The 27,109-nt window shown below is 40.5% G+C and overlaps 1 protein-coding gene across 10 annotated transcripts in view; it reads left to right on the top strand.

The window, feature by feature from the left end:
• The window catches only part of PPFIBP1 (PPFIA binding protein 1), a 113,678-nt gene that overhangs the window by 78,583 nt on the left and 7,986 nt on the right, over positions 1-27,109 (top strand). For 2 of the 10 annotated variants that reach the window (XM_030469417.1, XM_030469423.1), the window contains 17 exons: positions 4,772-4,864; positions 7,226-7,340; positions 8,853-8,885; positions 10,192-10,253; positions 10,964-11,048; positions 13,912-14,069; positions 14,929-15,059; positions 16,585-16,638; positions 17,769-17,829; positions 18,860-18,889; positions 20,009-20,180; positions 21,700-21,732; positions 23,960-24,101; positions 24,370-24,498; positions 25,141-25,291; positions 26,487-26,598; positions 26,737-26,825. In XM_030469417.1, the coding sequence (XP_030325277.1) occupies positions 4,772-4,864; positions 7,226-7,340; positions 8,853-8,885; positions 10,192-10,253; positions 10,964-11,048; positions 13,912-14,069; positions 14,929-15,059; positions 16,585-16,638; positions 17,769-17,829; positions 18,860-18,889; positions 20,009-20,180; positions 21,700-21,732; positions 23,960-24,101; positions 24,370-24,498; positions 25,141-25,291; positions 26,487-26,598; positions 26,737-26,825 (1,650 nt within the window). The remainder of the gene's footprint in view (positions 1-4,771; positions 4,865-7,225; positions 7,341-8,852; positions 8,886-10,191; positions 10,254-10,963; positions 11,049-13,911; positions 14,070-14,928; positions 15,060-16,584; positions 16,639-17,768; positions 17,830-18,859; positions 18,890-20,008; positions 20,181-21,699; positions 21,733-23,959; positions 24,102-24,369; positions 24,499-25,140; positions 25,292-26,486; positions 26,599-26,736; positions 26,826-27,109) is intronic. The other 8 variants (XM_030469445.1, XM_030469463.1, XM_030469485.1 and 5 more) reach the window with 6 other exon arrangements.

Below are 27,109 nucleotides of genomic sequence, written 5' to 3'. Positions count from 1 at the left end.
ATGTGCAAAACCGAAGCAGAGTAAAAGACATAACTTTTGGGTCCAGTAACAGAGAGAATAAGGTGACTCACTGGGAGGGCATTTTGAAGCCAGGACTGAGAGGCCTGCACTTACTTTTCTCAGCCTGCTTTCAAGCACGGCAGTGCCATGTAGAGCTGCCATCCCTGGGGCAGTGCTCTCCTGAGGCGTTTGCCCTCTGTGCACCACAGATCTTGTAGATAAACCTTGCTCAAGCCTCAAAGCAGGTGAGCAAAACCATTTTTTCCAGGAAGCTCCCAAGAATCAGGCCAAGTTTGCTGCCAGGGTGATATACCTTGTATCTCAGATCATTGGAGTCTAACTAGGAAGAACAAAATTTCCATATCTGAGTTCATAACTGAGATGAAATGTTAGCTGCTCATATTGTGGATGTTTCAGATGTCATTCATTTCCTAGAAGGACAGAGGCCATAATGTCATCACTGGACACAAAATTTGCCCTTTCCACCTCAGTCAGTGGTTTATCAACTCCTCGGTTTCCAACTTGTTTTCCAGTGAGGTGTCATTCCTCACTTGTATTGAAGCATAAGAGCAAATGTCAGGCTTGCTTTTGAATTACTTTCTTTGGACCTGCCTAAAGTAAACCACAAATCCAAAGAAGTCTACAGGTTGAAAATGAATGACTTAAATCATGTTCAGATTTGAAAGGCAGTCATCATTTACATAGTTATGGCAGTGTTAATTCCTTGCAATGTAGCACATCTGGGTGTTGCCAACTACAGAATGGATTCATGTTCCTTCCCATTAGCTTTTCCTTTAATTTGATACCAGGTATTACATGAAGGATCACGCCATTGCCTTAAAAGCAGCTGATTTTCAAGTCTAGGTAAGTACTGTTCATGGCAGTGCAGGAGCAGGAGAAATTGGAAGTGGGAAAGGTGAAGGGATTGTTGAAGGTCTTCTGTGTCCACAGGAGGTGTGTTTAAGAGCTGCCTGTTTCACAGCTCCCATGAGGTGTCTGTGCCCACACAGTGCTTAGCTTTTTCATGAGTAACAACGTACAATAAATAACTCTTCACCTGTATAGTGACACCTATGACAGGCAGCCCAAATAGCAGATAAATGATTTGACATCAGCAGTAAATGGCTTTGGAGAGACAAGTTTTGGTTCAAATGACTGCAGTGAGCAGGTGCTGTCAGAACTGGATTCCCCTGCATCTCCTTTTGTAAGCACCCTGTGGTTTCTTGTACTTTCCAAAACAAGTAACAGAAGTTATTGGGCTTTGAGTGACTTGCTCCTTCTCCTTCTATCCTCATTTTTATTGAATATGTTTCACTGAGCTTTCCTGTAGTTCCCCTTCCTTAGTTTACTCCTTTAGCTGCAGTTTCTCCATAATTTAATAGCACAACTCAGCTTTCCAAGAACGTGGGCATGCAGCCTGCCTCCAATCCCAGAAAACTTCTTTAAGTGTGGGGGTCGCATCATGCAGTGCAACTCTGCAGGCTCTGTGCAAGATGCTCATCTGCATGGCAGCTCAGAAGACCCTTCTCTTTTAAATACCTTGAAATACACTTTGTGTATTTGATAAAAATAAGATAAAATATGTTTAAAAGGTAATTAGTCTAATTAGGGGCTATATAGATTTACATGCTGAAGATTTATGCCAGAAGTAATGATCTGTTACTAGAATGTTCCTTCCTCCCTTTGAAAATCAGAATCATGTAGGTTAGTGTGATAGAAATTATGTTGTTTTGTCTTTGTTTGAACACTTTATAGCTGTAGAAAGACTTAGGTTTAGACACTGAAAGGGATAACATGGCTTAATTTTAATTTTCTTTAGTGGAAAAATAAATGTCTAATCAGTTGTAAGGATCTCTCATACAAAATCTCAACCTGGTATTTTTTAGGCAGTATGTATTCAGAAGTACAGAATCTTTTATTTAATTGATCTAATTATGTTCCTGTTTAAAGCAGTAGATTATAAATCATTTCAGCAGAGCTCATTAGTTAAGTGAATATTTAAAATATTCTACCATAAAACATGTTATGACATTTATATGCAGTGTCCAAAACTGAAGGGAAAAAATCATAGTCAAACTGGAAAAGAGAAAATATGACTATTTCTTCTGGTTTTATTTAGAGAAAAGAAAAGAAAAAAACCCAACAGCAAACATTGACACCCTAAAACAGCTTTGTGGAGATAGTCTCCTACATGATTACCATTCAGATTAAATCCTTCATATTATCCAGGGGTTTTTTTATGTCTGACATTGCTAGTTCCATTCAAGCTTAGTAGGTTTCTCATGCTTGTGATTCTTTCTCTTAACAGGTATTTCAGTAGACCTGTAAGCTTTTTTTTCCCCTTTGTTGTCTAGGACTTTACTGTCTAGATGTTTACAAATAAGCAGCTTTTTCAAAGCTAATTGTATACTTAATAGAGATTTATAATTGCTCTGCTCTTTAAATCATTCCAGTCTTTCCACTTGCTCAGCTGACACCAGTATTATTTTCCTTAAGGAGCACGGGTGGTCTGAGTAGGGCTGAGTTTATTTAAGAAAATTGCATACAAGGGAGTTTATTTAGGGAGGAGTCCATAACCAGACATGGTCTTTGAAGCAGCAGCCAGAGGGTAGGCTGCCTCACTCATTGGGAATTCTTCGTAATTCAAACATCAGCGGTCTCCTTTGTGCAGATGAAATTCTGAGTGGAGCAAAACAACAAATGTAGTTCATGTTTCCAGTGCCAGTAAGGAAGCTTTTGACCCCAAAGCCTAGAGTTATTGGGGTCTAGTGCCCCTATGGCCCTGCTCTGAAGAGAACAAGAAAAGGAAAAGGGAAGGAAAAGGCCTTGGGAAATAGGAGTCTGTATGTCCCACCCCACTGGCTTCATCCATGCAAGGAACCGCTGTTGGGTGTTTGCATGGGACCTGACTCTGGATCAGAAGAGGACTGTTTCATGGCTCTTTCCTGTTTGGTAGGATTTTAACACAGGAACATGGATTATGCCTGGGGCAAGTGTTTCAACCCATTTATAGGTACCCAAAGAGGAGATATTACATGCAAGCAAAGCAGGTGCCATACACTGGCCACTACGTGGGTCACTGTTTTGCTGCTGATTCATCCAAGTCAGTCAGAGAACTTGGCAGCAGCAGGTGTTGATAAGAAACAGCTCAATTAATGTAGTACTTCAATCTGATATCCATGTACATTTATACTTAAAACAGTGATATGCTTTGTAAAGGTCATACACATTGTATATTCAATGAGGAATTGCAGGTGTGCCCAAATCAGAAAGTCATAGATTAGCAGTAGTAATTATTAATAGCATAAAAGTGTCCTAGGTTTTCATTTTCCTTGTTGTTCTAGTCATGGAGCTTGGATCTTGCTAAAGAAATATAGATAATGCTCTCTTGCCATAAGATTCATTAAGCACAAAATAATAACCAGAGGCTCGTAAGCTCAGAAAATGTGGTGTGGGGCTGGAAGGCAGGTATTACTAGGGACCCATGAATACCCTCTAAATATCAGCTGCTGCCTTGTTAATTTATAAATTATAAATCTATTAATTATACAGTTAGCTCTGAAAAAAATTACAGTAGTTGACTCAATGCACAACATTGCTTGGCACAGATAGGATTTGCCTTGCTATGTAGAAAACCAGCAAACCTGAGTACCATACCTTCTCCTTTGTCATTTAAAAGCCATTATGCTGCAGTTTAGGTTCTCTTATATTTTCTAGGGTGCACAAAGGGCTTATCTCCTCTTTTGAAGAGTTCCCTGGCAAGACAGCATTACAGTAGCTGCTTAGAAATGTTTGGAGTTTTTAATTTTCTATTTTTTAACACAAATGTAACACTGATCTGGTGTCCATACATAAGCTAAAGGTCAATGAGGGACCATATGTGAGGCAAAAGCTTGCTGGACATTCTTGAGTGGTGCACAAGTCACAGCTTTCTGGCAAGATGTTTTCCTTCTGAGTGGAAAGATCATTTTCCTTATTTCCTTATACAGAAAACAAGGAGGTTTGGATAAAGAGTGGCTTGCACCTTGCTGGGGCAGCCAGACTTCATTTGACTACTGCATCAAGGTTGCTGTAGAGCTAATGGCACTCAGGCTTGACCTCCCAGCCTGCTTGGTCTCTTCATAAGGATGCCCAGGAAGTCAAGACATTCTCCTGAAGAGCCCAGATGTGAATTGGTGGTGGTTCTGAGTTTCTTCCCAATCAGGCTGAATTTGCAAGGCTCAGATATAGTGGCATCAATGATGCTTAACCACATATGCCATTATTCTTGTAGAAATCAATGATGGCTCTTCCATTCAGCTCTCAGTTAGAAGACCTTGTCTGAGTGGCAGAAACATGGATTTGCAGGGTAATGAGATGATATTTTGGAAATTCAGGAGATGGCTTGCAAGCCTGGGATGGGAGGGACAGGGTCATACTGAAGGACATCTGTTTTGGTTTTCCATTACCCACTTGTAGTAGTGGACATCTCAGTGGCTGAACAGCCGTACAGGCAAGAAGCTTTTCTGGCCTTCAGCACAAAGAACACGGCCTCAATTTATGTCTCTCTTTGTCCTCTGTCCTCTTGCATTGAGTGCAGTAATGCAGAAAGAGAGAAATACAATCCTTGGATAGCTAGGAAGTTCTGAATTGCTTGAATTAGCTATGAATTTGAGTGGTATGTTTTTCCATGTGGGGAGTGCCTTTTATTGCTGCCATGTTTTTACCAATAGTTCTGTTTTGTTCACTGAATTTCTTTGTTGTTTCTGGTCTTGTTTTTCCCCTCACTCAGGATTTGATCCAGGAAATAAATGAATTGCGGTTAAGAGTCGGAGAAATGGACAATGAAAGACTCCAGTATGAGAAAAAACTGAAAACTACCAAAGTAAGTGAGGCTGGGGGAAAGCAGCAGAGATGGGTGTAAGTCAGACTTGATAGAAGTTCACTCTCTTTTCCCCAGTCCTTTCCTGCATCCTGCAAAATCCTGAGCATGCTCAGGCCCAGGGCTTTCAGGGTGCTTACTTAAGAAAAGGGGTTATTTCCAAATTTCATGCATGTTTTTTTTTATATCTGGGCATTGGTTTTTGTGAAGGATAAACTACCATGCAGCTGTCTGCTAACAGTAAATTTATTACTTGTTTAGACATTTGTTTCAAGTATGTGTGAAGCAACACTAGCTGCAATACATAAGGTGTGTGCCATAGGTGAGAGCAAAGCTGAGCATTCTTTTTTTTCTTCAATGTACTAAAAATCAACCACTTCTGAAGAGAAGGCATTCACCTAAGTAATTCTAGTGACCTGTTTCTGTAAGTGTATAACTTCTCTTTGCCATTTAGCCTTGTCTCTTTTCTGTCTTTAGTTTTCTCTCACTCCTCTGTCTCTGTTACCAGTCTTTAATGGCCAAACTTTCTAGTATGAAAATCAAAGTGGGTCAGATGCAGTATGAAAAGCAGCGGATGGAGCAAAAAAGCCAGATGCTAAAGGTGTAGTAGTTTCTGGGTATCATTTGGGCCTGTTTTGAATCCTTCATGTTCCACCATGTGACAGTCTGTCGTGCATCGTGCTGTGATGCTCTGTTCTTCATCCATTGCTGTGTGTGGATATGCAGTGTGCCCTTTCCCATTAGGTGTGGAAAACTCTTTATGCAGGTACTCCCTGTAAACAGCTTTTATATTGGATGGGAGAGGATTTTAGTTCTGTGAACTTTGCATAGGTTGCACATAATGGGGTTAGACTGGGGTTAAAATCATTCTCTTTCCAGAGGAAAAATGACTCTTCTGTAGCTTATGACCATTATTGAAAGAGAACTTCTTCTCACCTTTTTAGAGAAAACTTATTCATGAATGAAAAATAGCTAGAAAATATTGATTCTTTTATACTGTTCCCTCTCCCACACATAAATTTACATACTGTGTTTCTAATTCAGGGAAAGAAATACACATCAGCCACCACATGCAGATCTAGTTGCCCATGGGTATGACAGCAGCATCTCATCTAAGAGATGGTCTTGTTTTGGAGAATTATGGGTTCATCAAAATCAGTGTCAGGTTGGAGCACTGGAGGATTGAATTGCTCAACCACTGTGCTCGAAGATGCTTTGGTTTCTTGATAATTTTAAGATTGACCTATTTTTTTCATGATGCTTTAGAGCAAACAGGAACCAATTTCAGGAAATTCTGTAGTCTGGGCCATAGTTTGGATTACAGACATCACTGTAATTGCAACAGATCTTTTGAGGGAAGCTCAGGAATATACCCAAGGCACAATATTCTAGTTTTGTTTATTCCTTTAAGGACTTAAAATTTCATTTAGAAGATGTAAATGCCAAAATTAAGAGTCTTGCCTTGTTTTGTTTTGTTTACAAACTGAACAAATTAAATTTTCAGTGTTGTGTACATTTGCACTGAGGGTCCTGTCTTGGTGATGCTGTTGCACAAGATATCCTCGGACATCAAAGAAACATGTTACTAAACTGGGTAGGATTTAACTCAAATTTTTAAAAGTTAAATGCATGGATCCGTGCCAGTCACTTGCTAGTGCAGATGGTTAGAACTAAGTTAAAATTTGACAGCATTTATCTCATACACCCCAACTCCCCCAAACACCATCTGTCTTATTTTCATGAATCTCAGCTCTAAGCTTCCTTTCCTCATGCTTGATCAGCAAACCCGGACTGTGGCAGGAGTACCACATTTTTGTCTGAACTGCTTTCCAGTATGTGTTTATGTGCTTGGTGGTGTCGTGATTGAATTTTCTTTCATAGAAGCAGTGGTTATTTCTGAAACTGTCCTCAGCCTGGTGTAAGCACAGTTCCATAACTGTCCAGCTTTGAACATAGAAAATGCCCTGTAAATACTACAAAAAGTGTTAAAAAATGTTAACATTCAGCCTCATCACCTGCACTGTTTCTGTCAAATAGGAAAACTGCTTTTTTTGCTTTCCTCCTTCTTTTTTAAAAGAAGTAAAAGAAGTAAAAGATGTAAAATCTTTTTTTTCAATTATGTGTGATACCAACACTTTTGGTACATCGTCCCCCCTGGTTGTGCCCCCTTATGGACTCAGCAGTGTGTCATGATGTTCAGAGTCAGTTTGGTGGGTGTACCCTCAGCTTGGGTAAATGCCAGGGGGCCCTCAGTCGTTTCCACCAGCTGAGGACCTCTCTCCACTGTGCTTTATAGGAGGGAATTTTGGAAGTGTCTCGGATGCATGTAGAAGCTGTCACTGAGTGAATCTCTGTCTGTTACAGGATGAGCTAGCAGCTTTGAAAGACAAACTAGAGCAGAAGGAAACTGAGGTTAAAAGATTGCAAGAAAAATTGGTTTGCAAGCTGAAAGGAGAAGGAATCGAAATACTGGACAGAGGTAGGAAAGGAGGCTCTCTTCCCATGTCCTCCTCAGTCACCACGTCTGAGGTCATGTTTCCATGAATGGTTTTACAGGAAATAGTAGATAAAATCCTCAATTTCCATATATACTGTGTTCATGTTTACTTCTTTTAACGTATTTCATGGGTATTCACAATACAACTGCTGAACCTACTGTCATAACAGGTTCTTAATCAACTTTAAAGTAGCCTAAATAATCCCTAGTTAGTGCTTTACTTGGCTTGCATGGTGTCTCAAAAGATGCCATTCATATAGCTGAACAGATCCTTAAACTTATTTCAACAAAGTTGAAACTTTGCACCCAGAGATTATGGTGAGAAGGGAGGTTTCTGTGTGGGTATTGGTGTTGGGCTCTGCTTTTACATCCTGTACTGTTAAGGAAGGGGAAAATCCATACAGCAAACAAACATGATGTATGCCAGCAAATCTTCAGTGTGGACCCAGCTGTAAGTAGCTGAAACTGAGGACTGATTCTGTATTTGTGCACTGGATAAGTCAAAATCTGAATTAAGCCTGAATTACCACAGAAATTTTACATCAGGTAATTATTTTATTTGCTTCGTAAGAAGAAACAAAATCACTACTTACTTGGGAGAAACTTGGATTGGGGAACCTCTTAAAAAAAATTGAAATTTTTCCTTAGAGCCTCACAAAAATTTTCCACAGGTTTTTTTCACCTACTGCAATTTCACTTTTGAGTATAGCTCACCGATAATTACTGATGATTTTAAGATTAGGCTTTTAAGCCACATGAGGTTAGTCTTGTCCCCTGACCTTAGGAGTAAAATATTGTGTGTAATTCAGATTTTATTTAATAAAACTATCTGGTTTAAAAACGACTGTGGAAGAGCACTTAAAGTGATTACATTGAATCATGATTCCTTTTTTTTTTTTTTTTTAATATTGTAAAACCAGGAATTTACTTTATTGCATTTATGAGTACTTGTATGGGGCTTTTTTTCCTGAGGGCTTCTGTGTATGTTGAACTCTCATTGTCCTCTGCTTTTCAGCTGTAGTTAAGTTTTCAGTATAGCTCAGCAGAGGATCTTCAGCCATGTTGAACCATGTTTTTTCTGCTTTGGAGTAAATATGGGTGTAACACTATTTGCAGCTAACACAGGTTATCTGCCCTCTTAGCTGAATTGTGCTTTCTGAACAAATATGCATGGAGAATCCCTTAGCTGACTTTTGCCAGTAAAGTGCTGGCTTAAGATTTATCTATTGGCATAAGCCTTTTCTGAGGCCTGACAAGCAAAAATGTACAGTTGAAAAATGCATCCTTGATGCAGATAGTTGTGTATGAGAGAAGTGAGGCTATCTTGGGTCTTCAAGAAGTTGGCACTGGGAGACTGCAGGTTGAAACAGTGAACTGCTTGCTTCTGCAATACGTGAGGAATAGTTGATTCCCTAACTATTGATATTGCCTTAGAAGTTATTTAATGCCATAACCTTCATGCTAATTTCAAATCCAATGGATTTTCCTGCACAGATGAAAATTGTAGAAAGAAGCTCAAAGATAAAAGTAAGGTTTCTGGTGTCTTTCCACAAGCATTTGCATTTCAGAAGTGCTTTCCAGAATAGCTTTCTGCATGTGTTTGCATACCTGCTTTAACAAACATTGTTAGGTTGCACCATCTATAACCCTTAGTTACAGTAAAATTTGAGAACAAGGGTGGATATATTATATTTGAAATACAAAGTTTTCTGAAGAATAACTGATAAATAAAGATTTGGTCTCCTTGAGACTCAGAAAACAGTTGCCTTGCACTGAAATGCAGTCACAATCCAGTAATCCACATTTTCTGTTAGCATAACTGAGTGAAAATCATTGGAACTGGATCAGTTGCAGTTTTAGCCTCTTGTGTATAAATGTCTTTTATCTGCAAAGCCAGCCAGGCGGCTTCTTTTCTTATGGAATTTCATTAAGGAGGACAATATTCTTCCCACTCTGTTTTCTGAGGAGTTTTAGGAAGTTAAAACCTGATAAAATGTTTTCTTGCCCGTGAATTTGGCCCCCTGCCTATGTTTGAAATGAAGTTTAAAGTTTACTTCACTTATGCAAAGTAGATTTTTAGCAAAAAATTGAGATTATTTTCACTCTTTCTGCATTTCTAGTTCAGAACCCCTCCAAAATCAAACCTTCTTAGAACATACATATTTCCATGTATTTATACTTCTCTGTAATTAAGGATTATAGATGAGGCACAGCACACTGATGTCTGTATTGGGGACCTTTTCCAAGTCTGAATTACAATATATATTCTAGCATGACTGCTCATCACAGCAAAAACTTGTATCATTCCATTGAGCTGCCCTCATTTCTGCATCCATACTGAAATAAGATAAAGCATCACTGCACAATGCTTTCTTCATCATATCCATTAATCCTATTGCTTTGTATAGTGGGTTTTTGAGATGCCATTTGGGGTGTTTGTTGACTGTTGTAATGTGGATGTGTTTTATTGCACTCCAAAGTTTGTATTTTATATTTTGGACTTTGTTATGCAATTATTTATTATTTGAAAGAGAGATATTTAAAGTCAAGCTGTAGTTTTTACTCTTGACTTTTATATTTTTCCAAGGATGGGAGGTGGGTAGTTAATTTTCCTGAATTTCGTAATTTCTTTGATTAAGATGTCAGAAAAAAAGGTTTTGAAAAAAGAGGGGGGTTTTCTACATATTTCCATCTAAAAGTACAATTTAAGTGTCTTGTGTTTTGTCTTTCAGTTTGTAAATTTACTTTTAGATATTACCAAGTTGCTTCTTGGTGTTTTGTTTTTCTTTTTTCCGTACTTTAATTGACTCAATTAACAATATTGTGTTTTTAGATATAGAGGTACAGAAAATGAAGAAGGCGGTAGAATCTCTAATGGCAGCAAATGAAGAGAAGGTAGAAAAGTCACTATTTTTTTTAGTTGAATCTCTAATAATATCTTCATGTATGAACTTCTCACAATTGAATTAGGAAGTCAGATTTGTAAGAAACAGTGATCCAGTATAGTCAGAAGCACTGCAGTTCCTTTAAGGGACTATAGCAGAACATGGACAAGCTCTGTTGCATGCCCAGAGTCCTTTATTTGTTGTGTTTGTCAATTCAGTGCAACTGCAATTCACACTGTGTTCTGAAAATGTAAAGAGCTCTATACAAGTCCTATGAGATGTCACAGGCTGTGTTTCCAAAAGGGTTTTATGTAAAGTATGAATTGTTTTCTTGTATTGTTTTATGCATCCATATGCATGTGCATTTTGTATGGTATTTCTTTTGATCAACAAAGCCCTCAATCCTTTGATTACTGCTTTCTTTTGATTACTGCTTTCTTTGTGCCTTGCAAATATATTATACTCTACCTTTGTCTTAACAAGAGAGCTGAAATCCACTTTCAAGGCTGGGACAATTTTGGTGATTAACTGGATGATAGTTTTTGCTAACTACAAGTTTTGGTATTTCAAAACTTCTCAGAGTTCTGGGTCTTGTACCATCCGCACTACCCATTTCTATTAGTCTCACAACCAGTTAAACTGCAGAATATCTAGTATCTGTATTTCTTATTTTTTATTTGCTGAAGGAAGAAGCCCAGTCACAGCTGTCCTTTATTTTAGGATCGGAAGATAGAAGAGCTTCGGCAATCTCTGAACAGGTACAAGAAAGTTCAGGACATGGTGATACTGGCTCAAGGTAAAAAAGGTATCGTACAATCAAAAAAATTGTAAACTCTACTCTCATTTAAACTCCAAGTGCAACACTGTAGTGTTGCATTGACTCTCAGTATCTTTGGAGGCCTCTCTTAGGTAGAGTAAAAGCCAGTACTTCAACTGGTGTGAACTGGTAAATTGCCTATTTGTCCAGGCAACCGCACATGTGGGTGCTGTCCCATTGACTATCTGGTAATAGTAACTATTAGTGTCACATTGCTTATTTGCCCCTTCTAAAACTAGTTTGAATATAAGCTCCTGGGGTTTTTTTCCATATCCCCCTGAACTGCCTACATAACTGCTGAAACCTGCTGTTCCTCTCTCATGCCTGTATTCTTGGGGAGGGGTTGGTAGCTGAAAGAGCAGTGCCTGAGCATGCACGTTCCTACAGGCCAAACCAGCACTGCCCCAGCAGCTGCACACATGATAATAGCCATGGCCAAGAGCTGCAAAAATGGCTGTAGCAAAATGGATGTGCTGCCAGGACTGTGCTGCATCTTTGGCATGTCATGAAGCCTTTGCAAACCACTGTGTGCAGCAGCTGTGGAACAGTTCTCCTTCCTTACCACAATCAGCGGCCAGGCTGTCATTTCCTACCAGACTTTTTTTAACACACCCCAAATCAAAAAAAATCTTTCTCTGCCACCATATAATGAGCCTGACATAGGGCTGAAATGGCAGCAATAATACATCCCATAATATGTAACGGTCCATTCCATATGTTCCCAAGACTGGTAGAGGTATCCAGATCTCTAGGAGCTTCTGATCCCCAAAGCTGATAAATGTCGGAGTGGTCGTCAGACTGATGTAATTGCACTGAATACCTTATATGTCTCTTTTGTCCCTTAAGAGAAAATCAAAAGAACCACATGTAGAAAATTACACTGAAATGTTTCTGGTTTTCAAATGAAAACACTTAAATGTTAGAAAATGACCATCTTCCTTTTCAGCTATAATCCTATCCTGGTGTGGTTTTTTTCCCCTGCATTATGCTATCCTTTCAGTGCTTAAGTTGCGTTTTGTGGGTCACTGTCCTCTGAAAGACATGTCCCCAGCTAATCTGAGACATTAGCATTCTGATACATGTATGCACCTTGTTATGGAAACCTCCTTTGTCACTGAGTCATCTGAAGGCCAGAGAAGGCCAGCGCAGCCCTCCACAGACCTGGAATTGACCTGAGCTCACTACCTAAGCTTCTTTTGGATAGACAGTGGCTTGTGGGGCTGGGCAAATAATGGAGGTGTATGATCTCCCTAGGAGAGATGTAGAACCTCTGGGAATTATTTCAAAGAGGGAAGATTGTTAATATCCAGAAATCTGTTAGGAGGCAAAATAGGTATCTTGGTGATGGTGGATTCATGTTTGGGCTCTTGGACCAAGGCAGGACAAGTGGATGGCAGAGCTCCATCATCTGGACATACTGGAGGTGAGACAGAGAAAACCAGAGGTTTGTGGTGCCTCTCTGTGCTTCTGCCTTGCTTTTGAGAGGCCATCCCTGCAGGGAGGCAGTGACTGCAAGGAGATCCTCACCTCCACTCCTGATGGTTCTGGTTTCTTTGCTGGGCCATGTGAAAGACCTCAACCATAGCCTGCATGTCCTGCTCCTTCACAAGCACTACTGTCCTGAGGTCGGTGCAGTGACGGGTTCAGGAAGCAGCTTCTCTTACTCTGGCATCATGGACAGAAGCCTAGATGGAAGCTGGCATTTGCCAGAGGATGCTGGGCTGAGAACTGTCCCTGGGCTTTGGATTTTAGGATGTAAGGGCACTTCCTTCCTCAGAATCACTGAAAGGTACTAGTGACACAGTTGCATGTCTTCAGTCCACAAGGCTGGGAGAGAACATAATCAGTGAGGAAAGGGGAAAGGTGATGATGAGAGCAAGATACCATGCTGAGTGTTGCAGGAATGGATTTTTTTTTAATAGATATAGCTTTTTTGTGCAGTGCTATTCCTTCAAAGATGGATGGTAAAACTGACATCAAGTCTCTGGGCAGTGTGCCTTATGGTCAATTCCTAGAGCATGGACAGAGATTTCAGGCAGTGGAAAATGGGCAAGAGAGGGCTTTGCTGTGAATAGACTTTGGCTTGTATTTGTATCAGATCTTTGGGAAGGAGTGTTGGGTTTCTGCTCACTTTCTAGAAAGTTTTGAGAGCCTTTAACTTTTTCCTGTCAGGTCAGTAGCCTGGCAAGTGTGGAAATCGAAGCCTTCTGAAAGTACTGGGGCAGTTCAGGAGCAACAAATCATTCACTGGGAATAGAGGATGTCAAATGTCAGTGTGGGCTGTGATATCAGCTAAATGCGACACACTCAGTTTGTGGCAGTCTGCAAACATGATGCAGTTATTTAAAAATTAGTTAAACTCTTGTGCAGTGGACTGCATTTTTCCTGTGGGGTAACTTGCAGATACTGCAGAGACATCTTAAATTTCAGACAGACTTGACCCCTTGTTCTTTCCCTAGTGAATAAGGGAAAAGAAGTATTTATCATGTAATTCTAGAGCACGGGACAGGAAATAACTACTCCAGTTTATTCAGCTTGTTGAAACTGATCCCACTGAAAGCCCTGAGGGCATTTGCTGGTTTTTTGTTGTTGTTGTTGTTGTCAGATGTATGTCTTCTGTCTGCAACAAAGCTGTGTTGTGGTAGTTGACAAGTTGGGAAGTGACAATTGGCAATGGCTCTCTTTCTCCCTTTATAGTCTGTCCTTAAAAAAAAACAACCAACCAGCCAAAACAAAACATAGCCTCTTCCCTTTTAGAACCATAAATGAGCATTCTGTGCCTTGCATGGGAGTGAGGGTCACCGTGTATCCAGAAGTAAAGCCAGCAACTTTCTTTCTTCTTTCCCTTCAGGCAAGGAAAGTGATAATGAAGACTTCTTGAACTCAGGGTCTGTTTCCACAGTTTTATTGGACACACCAAGTCTGACTGACCCAGAAAAAAGCCCATCTCCAAGTCCAGTAATAGCATCTCCAATCCAAGATGAGTTTAATGCGAATAGTCATGAAGAGGTATCTTTTTAAATCTGCATTTAATGCCATCAGCCCTTGAAAACACTACTTGTGCTGGATTCATATTACAGATGCCAAAATCAAGTTTCTGTAAAGGTTTTTTTCTGGATTTCGCAGTTTTTCAGTAATATCCCAAATGCTTTTAGCAAATGTGGTTTTCTTGGGAAAACTACTGAGAAGGTTTTTTTGGGTTCAGTTAAATTTATTTTCTTAATGATCAAATGGGATCAGGAGACAGTAAATAGCTGTATTTGCTGTGAGAATGGATCTAAACTACTTTTCCTATCAAACACGTTTTAGGAGCTGCATTTAATTTGTCAGTAACTTGAAGTAAATATGTTGGGACTTATTTAATATATCCTATTATATTAAAAAAGATACAGTCATCATCGCATCCATTTGTTTCAAAATAAGTACGTTGTTGACCAACCTCTGATTTTTACAATCACATTTTCCAGTAATAAAACTGTAGATCTCTTCTCTTAAAGCTCCGAGTCAGAGCAGGGTCTCGACTTACTGAACTAAGCAGCATGAAAGCACAATGAAGAAAAACTAAAAATTCAAAAGTGAAAAAAAAGTGAAAAGAAAAATGACCCTTCATGGGGTCTGTGGTAGATACAGATGGAGCAGGCAGCCTTGGAAGACCTGTGAGGTTTTCGTCTGTTCTGTCGCCTGCCTGTGCAGTGATTCCTCTTTTATCTTAATTGCCATCTTTAAGTAGTAAATCATTGTAATACAATAGAAAAGAAAAACACTTTTAAAAATCGTATTTCAGATCCTTTATCCGTTACTCTTTTTCATTTATAACTGCTTAATTTCAGCTCAAAAGAGTGTAACACATGTTCTTCATTCTTTTTAGAATTCCTTACAGATCCACACCAGTATTTTACAGATTTCAATGCCTTCTTTTTCGTCAATGTCCAAGAGCTCAGAAACTGTTGCAGAGAAAGTGAAAACACAGCCTAGGCCAGATCCTGCAAGTGAAATGAGGTATTTTTGTTTCCATGTATTTTTCAATTGTAAATCCAATATTCTGTGACATTCAAGGAGAGTAGTAGTCTGCCAATTACTGTGTTCTCTAATTATTAGATGACTTTAGAGAGGGTGTCATTTACTTGGCTGGTACAGTGAACTAAGCTTATGTTCTTGAAGTGCATTGATTAAATCTTTTTCTTTAAGCAAGCATTTGGTTTGGTTGAGGTTGCTTGTAGAAGTACTCTATACCAGCTGCTTTGCAAGAAATGAACAGAAGGAGAGAAAAACTGATCTAATTTAATGAAGGACACTGAATCATTATTTTTATCGAGGTTTACATCATCTAGCTCAGGCTGAGAGTGTTGGCTGTGCTAGCAAAATGCATCCCTAATGATTTGCATTCAGACATTTTCAACAGTTGCTAAAAATTGGTGTAAGGCACTGCCAAAACTACAACAAAAGGACTGTCTGGCTCTAACCTTGAGTTGTTAAGGGAGCCCTAGAAGAAAACCCGAGTGGTGTTTCAAAAGATCAGACAGAGATATCCTTGCTGCTGTCCTTAGGCATGAAGAAATGTACGATACTCCTTCATGCACTCATGTGAGGACTCTGCCTGAGATTCTGAAAGCCTGACAAAATTTGTAGGCTCAGCATCCCAGAGAAGCCAGGGCAGGGGTGTCTGGCTGCATCCCAGGGCTGTGGCACTGAGAAGCCCCCCCAGTGCTTGAACCCCATGACAGCCTCCTGGGTCAGAAGTGGCTGTCAGCATCCTCCAGCATTTCTAAGCCTCCACCCTCCTTGCCTGGGTAAGGAAACTCAGCACCTATAGATCTGGACTGGCATGTCAGGGAGTACTGAAAAGAACACTGGACTCACGGCTAAACAGAAGCTGAGTTTTTTTGTTATGTGTCCAAATCCCACCACTCCTAAATACTCCCTTAATGAGTATCAAATAATAAGAATACAAGGGCAAGGAAACCTCGTTGGGTTTGATCTCAATGTGAAAAATCAGTGCAAGCACGAGTTGATGTGTGCCTTTTCCAGTTCCAGTCAAGGAAAACATCGTATCCAGAAGACTAGCTTTGCTTGGTTTCTGCTTTGCTGTGCCTCCTGCGGCTTTAGGCATCACCATCAGGGATTTCATCTGTGTCCCATCTTGGAAAAACCCAACAAACTGCAAACCTGTAGCAAAATGGTTGGCACTGTGAGTAACTCACAGGCAGATAGCAACCTTCACTTCTCAGTGCTGCTGCAGACCCTGCACATGCTGTAACCTTTGCATTTATTTAAACTGAATAGTACAGTATTGGCACCAACATACAGTGTGAAATGTCTTTCCTGGAGCTCTTGAGTTTACCTTTGTCTTTTACCAAACTTGCTACTGTAGAGGGGAGAATTTGACATGTATTAGTAACATAACAGTTGAAGTGAATCAGGATTAAAGCAGGATGAGATTCTAGCATTTCTGTATCAGCAGGGTATTTGGATGGGATCACCAAATGCTTTACTTTTTACATATCTTTTTTTAAAATTTTCATAGTGAAGGAAAATCAACAGGTTCCTCCCCAGAAACTCAGCTGTGTGATAGTCCAGTGTAAGTACCATAACAAAACTGTTTGGGAGACATTTATATTTGTGTTGACTTGAAACATCCTTTGCAGTATTTTACATACACCTGTCAACTAATTCTATCCAAGAGAATTGTTAGTGCTAGGTAGTTTTCTGCTCATGTCCTGTATTTTTGATGATCCTTATTTTCCAGTGCTTTATCTGTGCACATGTGCAGTTAATTTCTTTTACAATGTGAAGCCATGTAAAACTGTGTTGTAGACTATCTATATACTTTGAAATTTACAATTTTCTGCAGTACATGCTTACTTGATTTACCCTTTCAGTAGCAGGGGAAGGGTGATCAAGGGCTATGATGAGAAAATAATTCTAACTTCTGCCACATAGCCATATTCCCCTAGGGAAGTCAGTGGCGTCATTCATGAGCTCAAAGTTGAGTCAAAGTGATTTGTTAGTAAGGAGCCTAACTCAACAGGGCTTGTCTGGTACAAAGTGTGAAAAGTGCAGCTTTTTTTTCACACTTTTCACAAAGTGTGAAACTCAGCAGCTGGTTTTATTTTGACTGACTTAGACAATGCCACGAGAATATTCCCAAAGTTAAATTCTACTCCCTTTATGTTTTACTCTTAATTTATACCTGGCTGTGAGAAAAACTTTAACAGTAACCAGATTTAAGTATGCTAGACTGTAAATCTCACCATCAGTTGGGGGATATATGGTCTGAAAGGGAAAATGTAACTGAAGATAAAATATTAAAACACACACACTTGGCTTCTTTAAGTATTAAATTAGTCAGAAGCCTATTGCTAAAAATACTGTTTTTCATAGCTTTTGTTTGTATCACTTCCTTTGCCTGTGTAATTTCTGCTTGAGCTTCTGAAAATATGTTAATTAAGAAGCCAAAAATAACTAAAGGTGGGCATCATGTCACTGAACATTAGCAGCACTAATTATGATGTGGAAGTTCTTACAGTGTCTCATCAGACTGTGTGGGCTCTGATTAGTGCACTGATTGCCTTAATTCAAAATGTCTTTGGTTTTGATATACCACATCATGTATTATAATGCTTTCTTTAAAGCTGATTCCTTAGAGTGTGTTTATCTTAGCAACTTTAAGTCCAGTAACTTGGTTTGGTTTTTATGTCTGTGTTTCAGAACTTCTCCACTGCAGAAGTCCAGCAGTCTGAGCAGTTTGAGAAAAGAGACATCTGAAGTGGTTAGTTTGGTCTCTTGCTTCTTCCCACCCTCTTAGAAATAGGGGTGATGTCTCTGTTGTGGCAGTGACCCTGCAGATGCTTGGGTGCTCTGAGTCAGAATAGGACTTCTCATTTCATAAGTTGGCAATGGTCACATACATGTGACATCTTCTAGATTTCATTATCAGAGAAAATCTGTCCTTGAAAATGCAAGGTTTTGTTTTGGGGTTGGTTTGGTTTGGTTTTTTCAGATGAGACATTTACCTGAGAGTCTTCATGGGGTATTTTATTAATTTATATGCTGCTCTGTTTCAAGACAAGAAGAAAATTAAGTCCCACTAGTACCTGGGTTTAAGGCTAATAATACTGGAAGGCCCTGTAATTACTGCAGTCTGGGTGACTACATGTTTTAGATGGTCAGGAAACACAATACTGAGCCTTTGTACATCTGTTCAGTTTAGGTCTTTTATAGAAATGACCAAAAGCAGCTAACCTCTAACAATGTCATCAAATCAGGGTAATTCCTCTGCTCTTTTTTAACAGCTTAACTGCTAAAATCTCCTAAGTTCTCTGATACCCAAGCTGCTGAGCTGTGTTGTCAGGACTGAAAATGTAACCTGAACTTTTAAGATGAAAGCTGGAGTTCGTGGGTTAGGGTTGGTTTGGACAACCAAGGAGTGGAGGCTGTGGATATTTTATCTACTTGGCTTCTCCCCTGTTTGATTCCTGCTTTGGGTGCCCTCAACCAAGTGTGTCCATTAGTGCCTGAACAGACCACATGTGGCTAATTACGTACGTGGCTAATCCTTTACAAAGTAAACTGAAACAACTGTACTTTCATGTCAACTCACTGACTTCAAAGAAAGCAAGAATTAATCTGTATGAAATACAGCTCTGAAGCAGTTTACTTTGTAGGTGTGGGTGAGGGGGGTGGTGGGGAACCCTGGGAAGGGTATTTCAGTCAGAATTCTGTTCAGGGTAACCATAATGAATTGAATACTGGCTATAATAAACCATGAGGTTTTCAATGTCTCAATCTTTCCCAAACAGGACAGAGACCCTGCACAGAAGCCAGCAGAGGTAACGTGTGTGTGAGCACTCCTGTATGTGTGTGGAGAAACACAGTGGGCAGGTGTTGAAAGGCTGGGTTGTGTGAAATTGCAGCATGCAGTTCCAGAGGGGGAATAGCAGACCCGCAGACAAGATAGCAGGGGGTATCTGATGGTTGTCACCATGTCTTCAGTGTCAGGTTTAGAGTGTCTCACACGTTCTTGTCTTCTCACACATGGGTTGTTTTTCCGTCTGGTTGAGCATAAGGTTGCCTTCTAAGCTAATGTTTCCACTACATGTTCTACCACTAGATAATTAGCAAAGCTAACCATTAAGTATTTTGCTGACTGTGTAATTACCTTTGATTAGTGTCTTCGTGTCACTTCAGAAACCTTTGCCTTTCCAAATTGTTTTCTGTGAGTAGCAGTTGTGTTCCTAAAAAGACTATTATTGCAGAACAGTTACCCTATGGTACTGTATGGCCACATTTTGAATGCAATGATTATTACCTATAGGAAGACCTGGGCAGAGATGAAGGATTTCTGTTCTTCTTTTACATAGGCAATGACACAACAGGCAAGGTTAAAACTACTGCTTTTAAATGGCCAACCGATGTGTCTGGTGTCCGTCCTGGCATATCTGTTCCTTGTCATGTACTTAATATCATCTCAGCTTTGGCAGTGGGACATGGTCATCCATTAATACTGAACTTACAGAGCAGTGATATACAAAAAGAGCTGTCTGACACTTGGCATAAAATTGCTGTACTGTGGGGGGTCTCCTCTCTTTCCTTCCCACTGCCCCTATAGCTACCTGTTGGGTAGAGAGTAATACTGGAAAGCTGGAAAGGTTCAAAGCCTTCCAGGACTGTATTTTTGCTTTTCCTGTACTGTAAGCCAGCCTTGCAGAATCTGAGAAAGATTAAAGAAGTAATGTTTCTCTTAGATAGTAGTGATAGTAATCCTGGATCCTGAACATACTTAGATGAAGATCTTGTTCATGTTTTCCTTTACAGCTTTTACCTTCTGTTTTCTTCTAGTAATAAATCAGAGGGACTCTCCAGATTATCTTTCAGTGGTCACTTTGTAGTCTTTCTCAGAAGTCCTTTTGCAGCTCCCTAATATTGAATCTTTATTTCCTAATGAGCAGGTTAAACCTCCTGTGGAAGGTAATAATTTTGCAACGCTCCCTCCAAAGTCTCCTTCTCATGGTGGCACAGGTGAAGAGGATACTTTTGGTACCCGCAAAGCCAGATCTTCATTTGGACGAGGCTTTTTCAAAATAAAAAATAACAAGAGGACTGCAAGTGCCCCCAATCTGGGTAAGTATCGTGCACCTGCATGCGGATGCTGTGTATTTTGAAGGGTCTTAACAACAGCAAGAAGTCCTAAGAAGCATGAAGGCCAGTCTTAATCTCACAGTGGTTTGGTGGCACTTTTTTTCAGTAGAACATTTGTAAAATATTGAACAGCAACAAAAAAACAAACAAAAAACAAACAACAAACAAACAAACAAACAAACAAAACCAGGAAAAATCCTCACTGATGTAATGGAGTATTTGATCCATTTTAGCCTTTACTGTGATATCTCCCCTGGGACCTTGTAGTGGATTGCTGCTGTTTTGAAATGTTAGCTGTCTAGTGGTAGTTCACACATGGGATTTGTTTGGTTTTGTTTTTGTTTACTGGCTCCATCCTTGGTTTATCTTTCATCAGATTTTCAGATGTGCATGGATTTTCAGGTATGAGGCAGCAGTGCTCAGTCTTCCTTTTTATTTTGTATGTATTTAAGCAGCCTTGCAAAGGGAGTGGTGGCAACAGGAACAGGATTGACAAGTTATTCAAGCTCATGTTCAAGGTGATTTTTTTATTTGTGATGGAGGGGGGTGTTGTGCATTTGGCAAAGAAATAAGCAAAATGTTCTGCTTAATGCAGAAGTCACTGTTGCCACCAACTGGAATCCTACTTTAATTCACTGCTGTGCTATAGTAGTGTTCCACTGTTCCAGTTCAAGCATTGAGTCTGTGCATCAGATCTACTGCCATTCATCTAAGTTTTTTGCTTTCTTTTGCTTTTCCCTTTGGTTTAGGAGTTTAGCTCTGGTTTTCAGAAGCCTGAGAGCCTTTTTTGTGCTTTGTTCGGCAGAAGTCTCCTGTTCCTCCTTACCCAAAGACAATTTTAGACTTTAGTCCAAAGAAGTAGCATACCTACGCATTTGTTATATGTTGCCCTTATGTACTTGTAACATTTAGAGTGAGAGCTTGCTAGTGTACTTGGAATAGATGTGCAGTCTATTCTGAGGGCTGGACTCTTTCCTTCGGTTTATTTCATGTGTGCTTTTGTGTAATCACTTGTTTCATCCTGAAACTCTTTGGTGTAAGGAAGTGAAGTACTTGTGGCTGTCAAAACGGACTGGAAGAGGGTCCTGTGAATTTGAGTGAGTTACTTAAATTATCCAGATTTCAGTGCTTCCATCTGTAAATCTGGTGTCCAGGTACTTGTCACCTCACAGGAGCCTTCGTGAGTCACCTACCTGATGTGTCATGGAGCAAGTAACCTCCCTGCATCAAGCAACTGTGGTGCTGTTTGACCCACTCCACCACAGAGCTCTACGGCATTTCTTTTTTCTGAAGGGGGGGGATTGATTATCAATGAATTTGGTAATCCTAATCTCCGTGTGAATTCAGTGTTGTGTGTAGCGCATGTGTTTCATGTACCTCCCTCCTTTTGTCTTGTATTTTGTTGATGATGTAAGTTTTGAACTGTGTTTTACCTTGTCCCTCTGCGTGTTCTCTCCCGTTGTGCTGCGTGTGGTTATGTGCGTTGTTTGGATATCTGAAGATCGCAGTCGAAGTGCAAGTGCACCTACTTTAGGTATAGTAATCCTGCATGTCTTGCCTGTGCCAGCTCTGCGTTGTGACTCCTGCTAACAGCTGGCTATGGCCACACACTTTTAAAACAAGAGCTAGGCACCAGAGCTCTGCATCACAAGTTTCGTCCATCGCTAAAAGGAGTTTTCATGTAACATCTGCCCCCTGCTAAAAGTCGGCTGCGCCATTTATCAGTAACTGCTACTAATGAGAGAGATTGCGGGTTTATTTGCAGAGACCTTTGCAGTAACTTTGAGGACAAAGTTACCCACAGACAGAGGTAGCAGGTGAGAATGAGGAGTGTTTTAAATACTGGAGGCACCTTTGTGCTGTCATCTGTCTTGGAGCCCCTGGAAGAGCTTAGAGGGTGGCAAAGCAAGGAATGAGTTCTATTTGCCAAGCGCTCACTTAAAGGAAGTTCTGGGGGGAACAGTATGTGATTCCTCTGCTAAGAAGTAGTAATATTTATTATATAACCAAATGAGAAATAATTGCAGCAGGTGAGGATGGAGCCATTCGTCTGGTAAAAACTAGTCTTGTGATGTGAGAGTTCCCTGGACTGTTCTGGTAAGCGCCTGCCTGAGCAAGCAGAGCTGTGTCAGTCGTGGTGGTTGTACAGCTGATGGATGTGCCCCTTGCTGATGAAGGGACCAAGTGTTCTGGGTCCTCCCTGTTTCCAGTGTGGCCCCTTAAAGGTCAGGGTTGTGTCAGTGCATGAAGGGGGAGCAAGGTACAAGAAGCAAATGTTGCAATACCCGCAAATCTCTGCTGCTAATGCACCCAAACTTTTTTTTGTATTCTCTCTCTACAATGCTGTTTAAATGTGTTTTTTCTAAGCAAGCACCTTTTCTTACAAAAGTAAAGCAGAAACCACAAATGCAAAAGCCTGGTTTGATGTTAGTGCTGTCTTTCACTGGCAGGATCCCCCCGTTCCATAGTGGTAAAACTAAAGTGCCCAGAAATCCATCTTTTATATGACCTTACTACGTCACTACAAGGTTTAACATCTAAAGCACTGGTGAAAAATGGGACATGTATTCTGTCTGAATCATGTACACTTTGTGATCAGGAGAAAGATACACTGGTGAAGCCTTCAGTTCTTTGCTGCTTATGGCACATTGTGGCCACCTCAGCGTTAACTCTGTGGCCACATGTCCCAGCAATACATGACCTGCCTTGATTCGTGTAACTTGTTTGTTTTCCTCCTGGAAATCTGAGAATCCATTTACAAAAAACAAATGGTTGTCATCCAATTACACAGCTATGTTAAAAGATGCTAAAAGTGGTTACAGGCCTGACTGTCAGCCTGCTGCAGGATGCCTTGCCACAGCTGCTTCATCCGAGCAGGCTCATGCTCTCACTGTTCCTCAGCAAGTAAGTGACAAAATCCACATGGTAGTTTTATCCAGCTGTCTGGCACTTGCTGGCACCTCTCTGCTTACATAGCCTAGTAGATACTGCAATTGTTTGTTTTGATCTTAAAATAGTGTTCTTCTTTGTTTGTTTAACTTTTGTGATAACTTCCCTTTTGTGGACAGGAGCCCTCAGGTTTGTTGTCATAGAAAACAACAGCTACAGGTCAAAGATTTAATCCTTCTAGAGTGGGTGGTAATGTGTAGGGTCTCTAATCAGAGATGCTTAGTGTACCACTTGAAGACCTAGTTCAGACACAGTCTAAACTCCATGGTGTTTCTCTGCAGAAGAACAAAATATTTGCAGAAGTGAGGGGAAGAGGGTGCTCCTCCTTGGGCAGTACTTGTTAGTTGCTGAAATTTCCTGGATGAGGAACTTACAGAGTACTGCAGGTTATTAGGAAAGATGCCTGCAGGGAAATTACTTATTTTTCTGTGCTTGGGGGACTCCTGGTTTGGTTTCCTGCTACAGCACTGAATTGTTTCTGGGCATCCACATGTCTCAGCTCTGCCTGTGAAAGGACTGTAGGAGCATGCTCCAAGGAGGAGTGAACTTAGGATTTAATTCACTGATTGATTCACAAGGTCCTCCTTGGATGCAAGACACTTAACTAGTGCAGAGTATTGCCTTGGAGTGTTCCCAGTCAGACCCGTGAAGAAGGAACATGGGCTGTATCCTGGATTTTCCCATCCCTCTTTGCCCCATTTTCTTAACATGGTGGCTCTCAGTAATTTTAGCAAGAGTCATTTCCGAGTCCAGGAATGTGTTTGTACAGTCCTGCCCAAGCTGGTCTTGATGAGGCTTTTGTTTTCTAATAGCTGAAACGGAGAAGGGATCTGCAGATCACTTGGATCTGGCTGGCTTGCCCCCGCGCTCAAAAGAAACTGATGGTCTACAGATGATGCCACCTTCTCCAGATTCCAAGAAAAAGGCCAGGGGTATCAAGAAGTTGTTTGGCAAGTAAGTGAAAGTTGAGAAATGACCATTCTCCAGAGCTGGGGCTTGCATGGAGGGTTGCTGGGAACACATCTTCCCTTTTTCCTCTCTCCAGCCTGTGGCTTCATGGTTTTGCTGTCTTCAGAGCAGGACCTATCATGGCCTTTGAGAGAGCTAACCACAAGTCCATGGGCTACAAACCCAATAGGAAATCTTGCCTAGGTTGGTTGCAGTAGTAGCAGCATACCTTTTCTTTAGCTAAATGTGAATGTGCTTTCTTCCTTTAAACTAGACTTAAAAGAAGCCAGTCTACCACCTTCAACCCAGATGACATGTCCGAGACAGAGTTCAAAAGAGGAGGGACAAGAGCGACGGCAGGGCCACGGCTGGGCTGGTCCCGAGACCTGGGGCAGTCTCACAAGTAAGACGAGTGGTACAAAGTGTGCTGTTCCTCCCTCCCACACCCCCAGCAGCTCCAGTTGAGCATTGGGTCCAGAGGAGAAGCCCAGTGCCAAAATGAAACATCCCCTCTCCTGGCAAATGGAAACCTATGGGTCCAGAGTGTTTCCTCCTTTAAGAAATGGTCTTTGCAGGGTTGAGGTTGGTTTGGTGGTGGTGGGTCCTGCTGCCGAGCAGAGCCTTTCTTGCTCACAGCTTCACAGGAGTGAGGCTGTCCCAAGCAGGGTATGAGCCCACACCTGGCAATGATAGGTATTCCTCTGGGATGTTTTCTGCTGCATTTCTAGGGATTTAAGGCTAAAGTAAAACATTGTTGTCTTTCTTCAGTTTTAGCCACCCTAGCAGCAGAGGTGGCTGTTAATTGTGATAGTGGCAGGAGATCAGCGGTGATCAGCAATTCATGGTGCTGAGAGTTCAGAAGTAGAGGCACCTTCTTCCTCAGGAGGCCTGTCTGACAGCCAAGAGTGTTGTGTGTTCTCCCACAGAGATTGTTCCAGCTCCCATAAAATTCCCATGAGTTAGGCTTAGATATTGGTTTTATCATTATGTATAAGAACAGGACATTTGAGGATTTATGAGTCTTTTTTTGTGAAATCTTCTGTAGTGAGCTGGACATGCCATTTGCAAAGTGGACGAAGGAGCAGGTTTGCAACTGGCTCCAAGATCAAGGGCTGGGCTCTTACATTAATAATGGCAAACACTGGATACTGTCTGGGCAAACACTTCTGCAGGCTTCTCAGCAGGATCTGGAAAAGGTGAGAAATACTGTAAACACTGCTTTCAATTAAACTTTTAAAAAATTGCTATTTCTGTGCATGTAAATAATGTCTGTAAGGTGCATCCAGTAAAAAAATGGTTCAATTAAAAAAAATTTTGTCATCTGCAACAATGCCCATTTGTTTCTTTCTACTTGAAGTTTTGTAGAAAGGTAATGCTCTGTAAAGAAACTAGTAATTACAAATACGTGATTTAACTTCATTAAGCATGGACATATCAATCAGCTATGCCACTTTAAAAATATGCAAAAATATGCCTCAGTATCATACAGGTTTGTAGATTAATTAGTGCTTGTGTATGGTGCAGTTATTCTATGCCTGTGTGAGAAAGGTGTAAAAACTTGTTTTGGTCTGTATTTCCTGCACATTTTACATAAAAAGGAATGAGGACCTGTTCCATACAAAGGCAACCAGTTCCTTTGTCTTAAATCATTATAGAATTGTTTGTTTTCTTTTCTAAAACTACAGGCATTTAAACATTTGATTCAATCTATACCTTGAATCCACAGTATTTGCTAATTGAATTTTCAGCTTTTAAAAATCACTGTCTTCACCAAAGAGTAACCCTCTTTTCTCTATGAGGGAGTGAGCTAATTCCAACTTGTAGTTATGCTACAACCAGAGTAAGTGTGATAGTGACATAGTGGCTTGTAATAGTGTTATCAGAGGTAACATTAATTAGCAAGCAGTGATGACAGTGTAAATGGGACTGAAGAGATCCTGGAATGGCTGCACTTGCAGCTAAACTGGGGAAGATGTTATTCATTTGGAAGTATTAATCAATTTCATTAACTGAAATTCAGGCCTTTATGTATTCTTAAGGAAATAATTCTTTTAACCTTACCACCTAAGTGGAATGGAAGGAAGTAATCCCATCAAGTATTTTTTAAATGCCAATATGTTATAGATTGTGCATTTTTTTAACCTGCTGTGATAATGTTGTGGTCAACATTTTCATACAGTTTGAAATCCACCATGTTTTGAAATAATTCTGCCACAGTGAGTGGGCTTTTCCCTGGTGATGAATATGTGTGAAAATGATGCTGATATTCAATAAGTAGGAAATATACCTGGCAAGTCACCAGCAAATGCTGTGTACTATGTGACTCTCTAAAACCATTTGTAATTCAGCAGAAGGAGAAATAAAATGCAGCTGTTTTCCTTCCTTTCACAGGAGCTTGGAATAAAACACCCATTGCATCGAAAGAAGCTGCAGCTTGCCCTACAGGCACTTGGGTCTGAAGAGGAAAACAATCATGGAAAACTGGATTACCACTGGGTTACCAGTAAGATTTTATTATATGCTGAAGCAGCAGCTTTAAATTGGGGTTCTTAATCGTGGCTAATTTGGGGCCCAAAAAGTGAGAACACTTGGGTGCTAACTTGGCTGCCATGCTGACATGAGTGTCTTGTCTCTGCCTTAGGGTGGTTGGATGACATTGGCCTCCCCCAGTATAAGACCCAGTTTGATGAAGGGAAGGTGGACGGCCGAATGCTCCATTATATGAGCGTGGTGAGTGAATGCTTTTTCTTTAACCAGGCATTTTTTTCACATTCTTAATTTCTCCAAACTTTCACACACACTGCTGTACTTCTGGTTAGTTTGCTACAGTCTAGGTGAGGCCAGAAAGACATGGTTTCACTGTGACAGTTGTTCCATAGATATAAAATTCACATAACACCCCATGACCTCTCCAACCCAGCCTCCACGTACCTCTTTCTCCCTTTGGGTCAATTCAGCAACCTTTTTTTGCCCACTGCAGCACTAGAAGTCGTGCCCTACCATGCACCTCTACA

Source organism: Calypte anna, chromosome 1, assembly GCF_003957555.1.
Source record: "Calypte anna isolate BGI_N300 chromosome 1, bCalAnn1_v1.p, whole genome shotgun sequence".
In the NCBI taxonomy this organism is placed as follows: domain Eukaryota; kingdom Metazoa; phylum Chordata; class Aves; order Apodiformes; family Trochilidae; genus Calypte; species Calypte anna.
The sequence above is the reverse complement of the archived record's forward strand: the minus strand, read 5'-3'. Positions and strand labels throughout refer to the sequence as shown.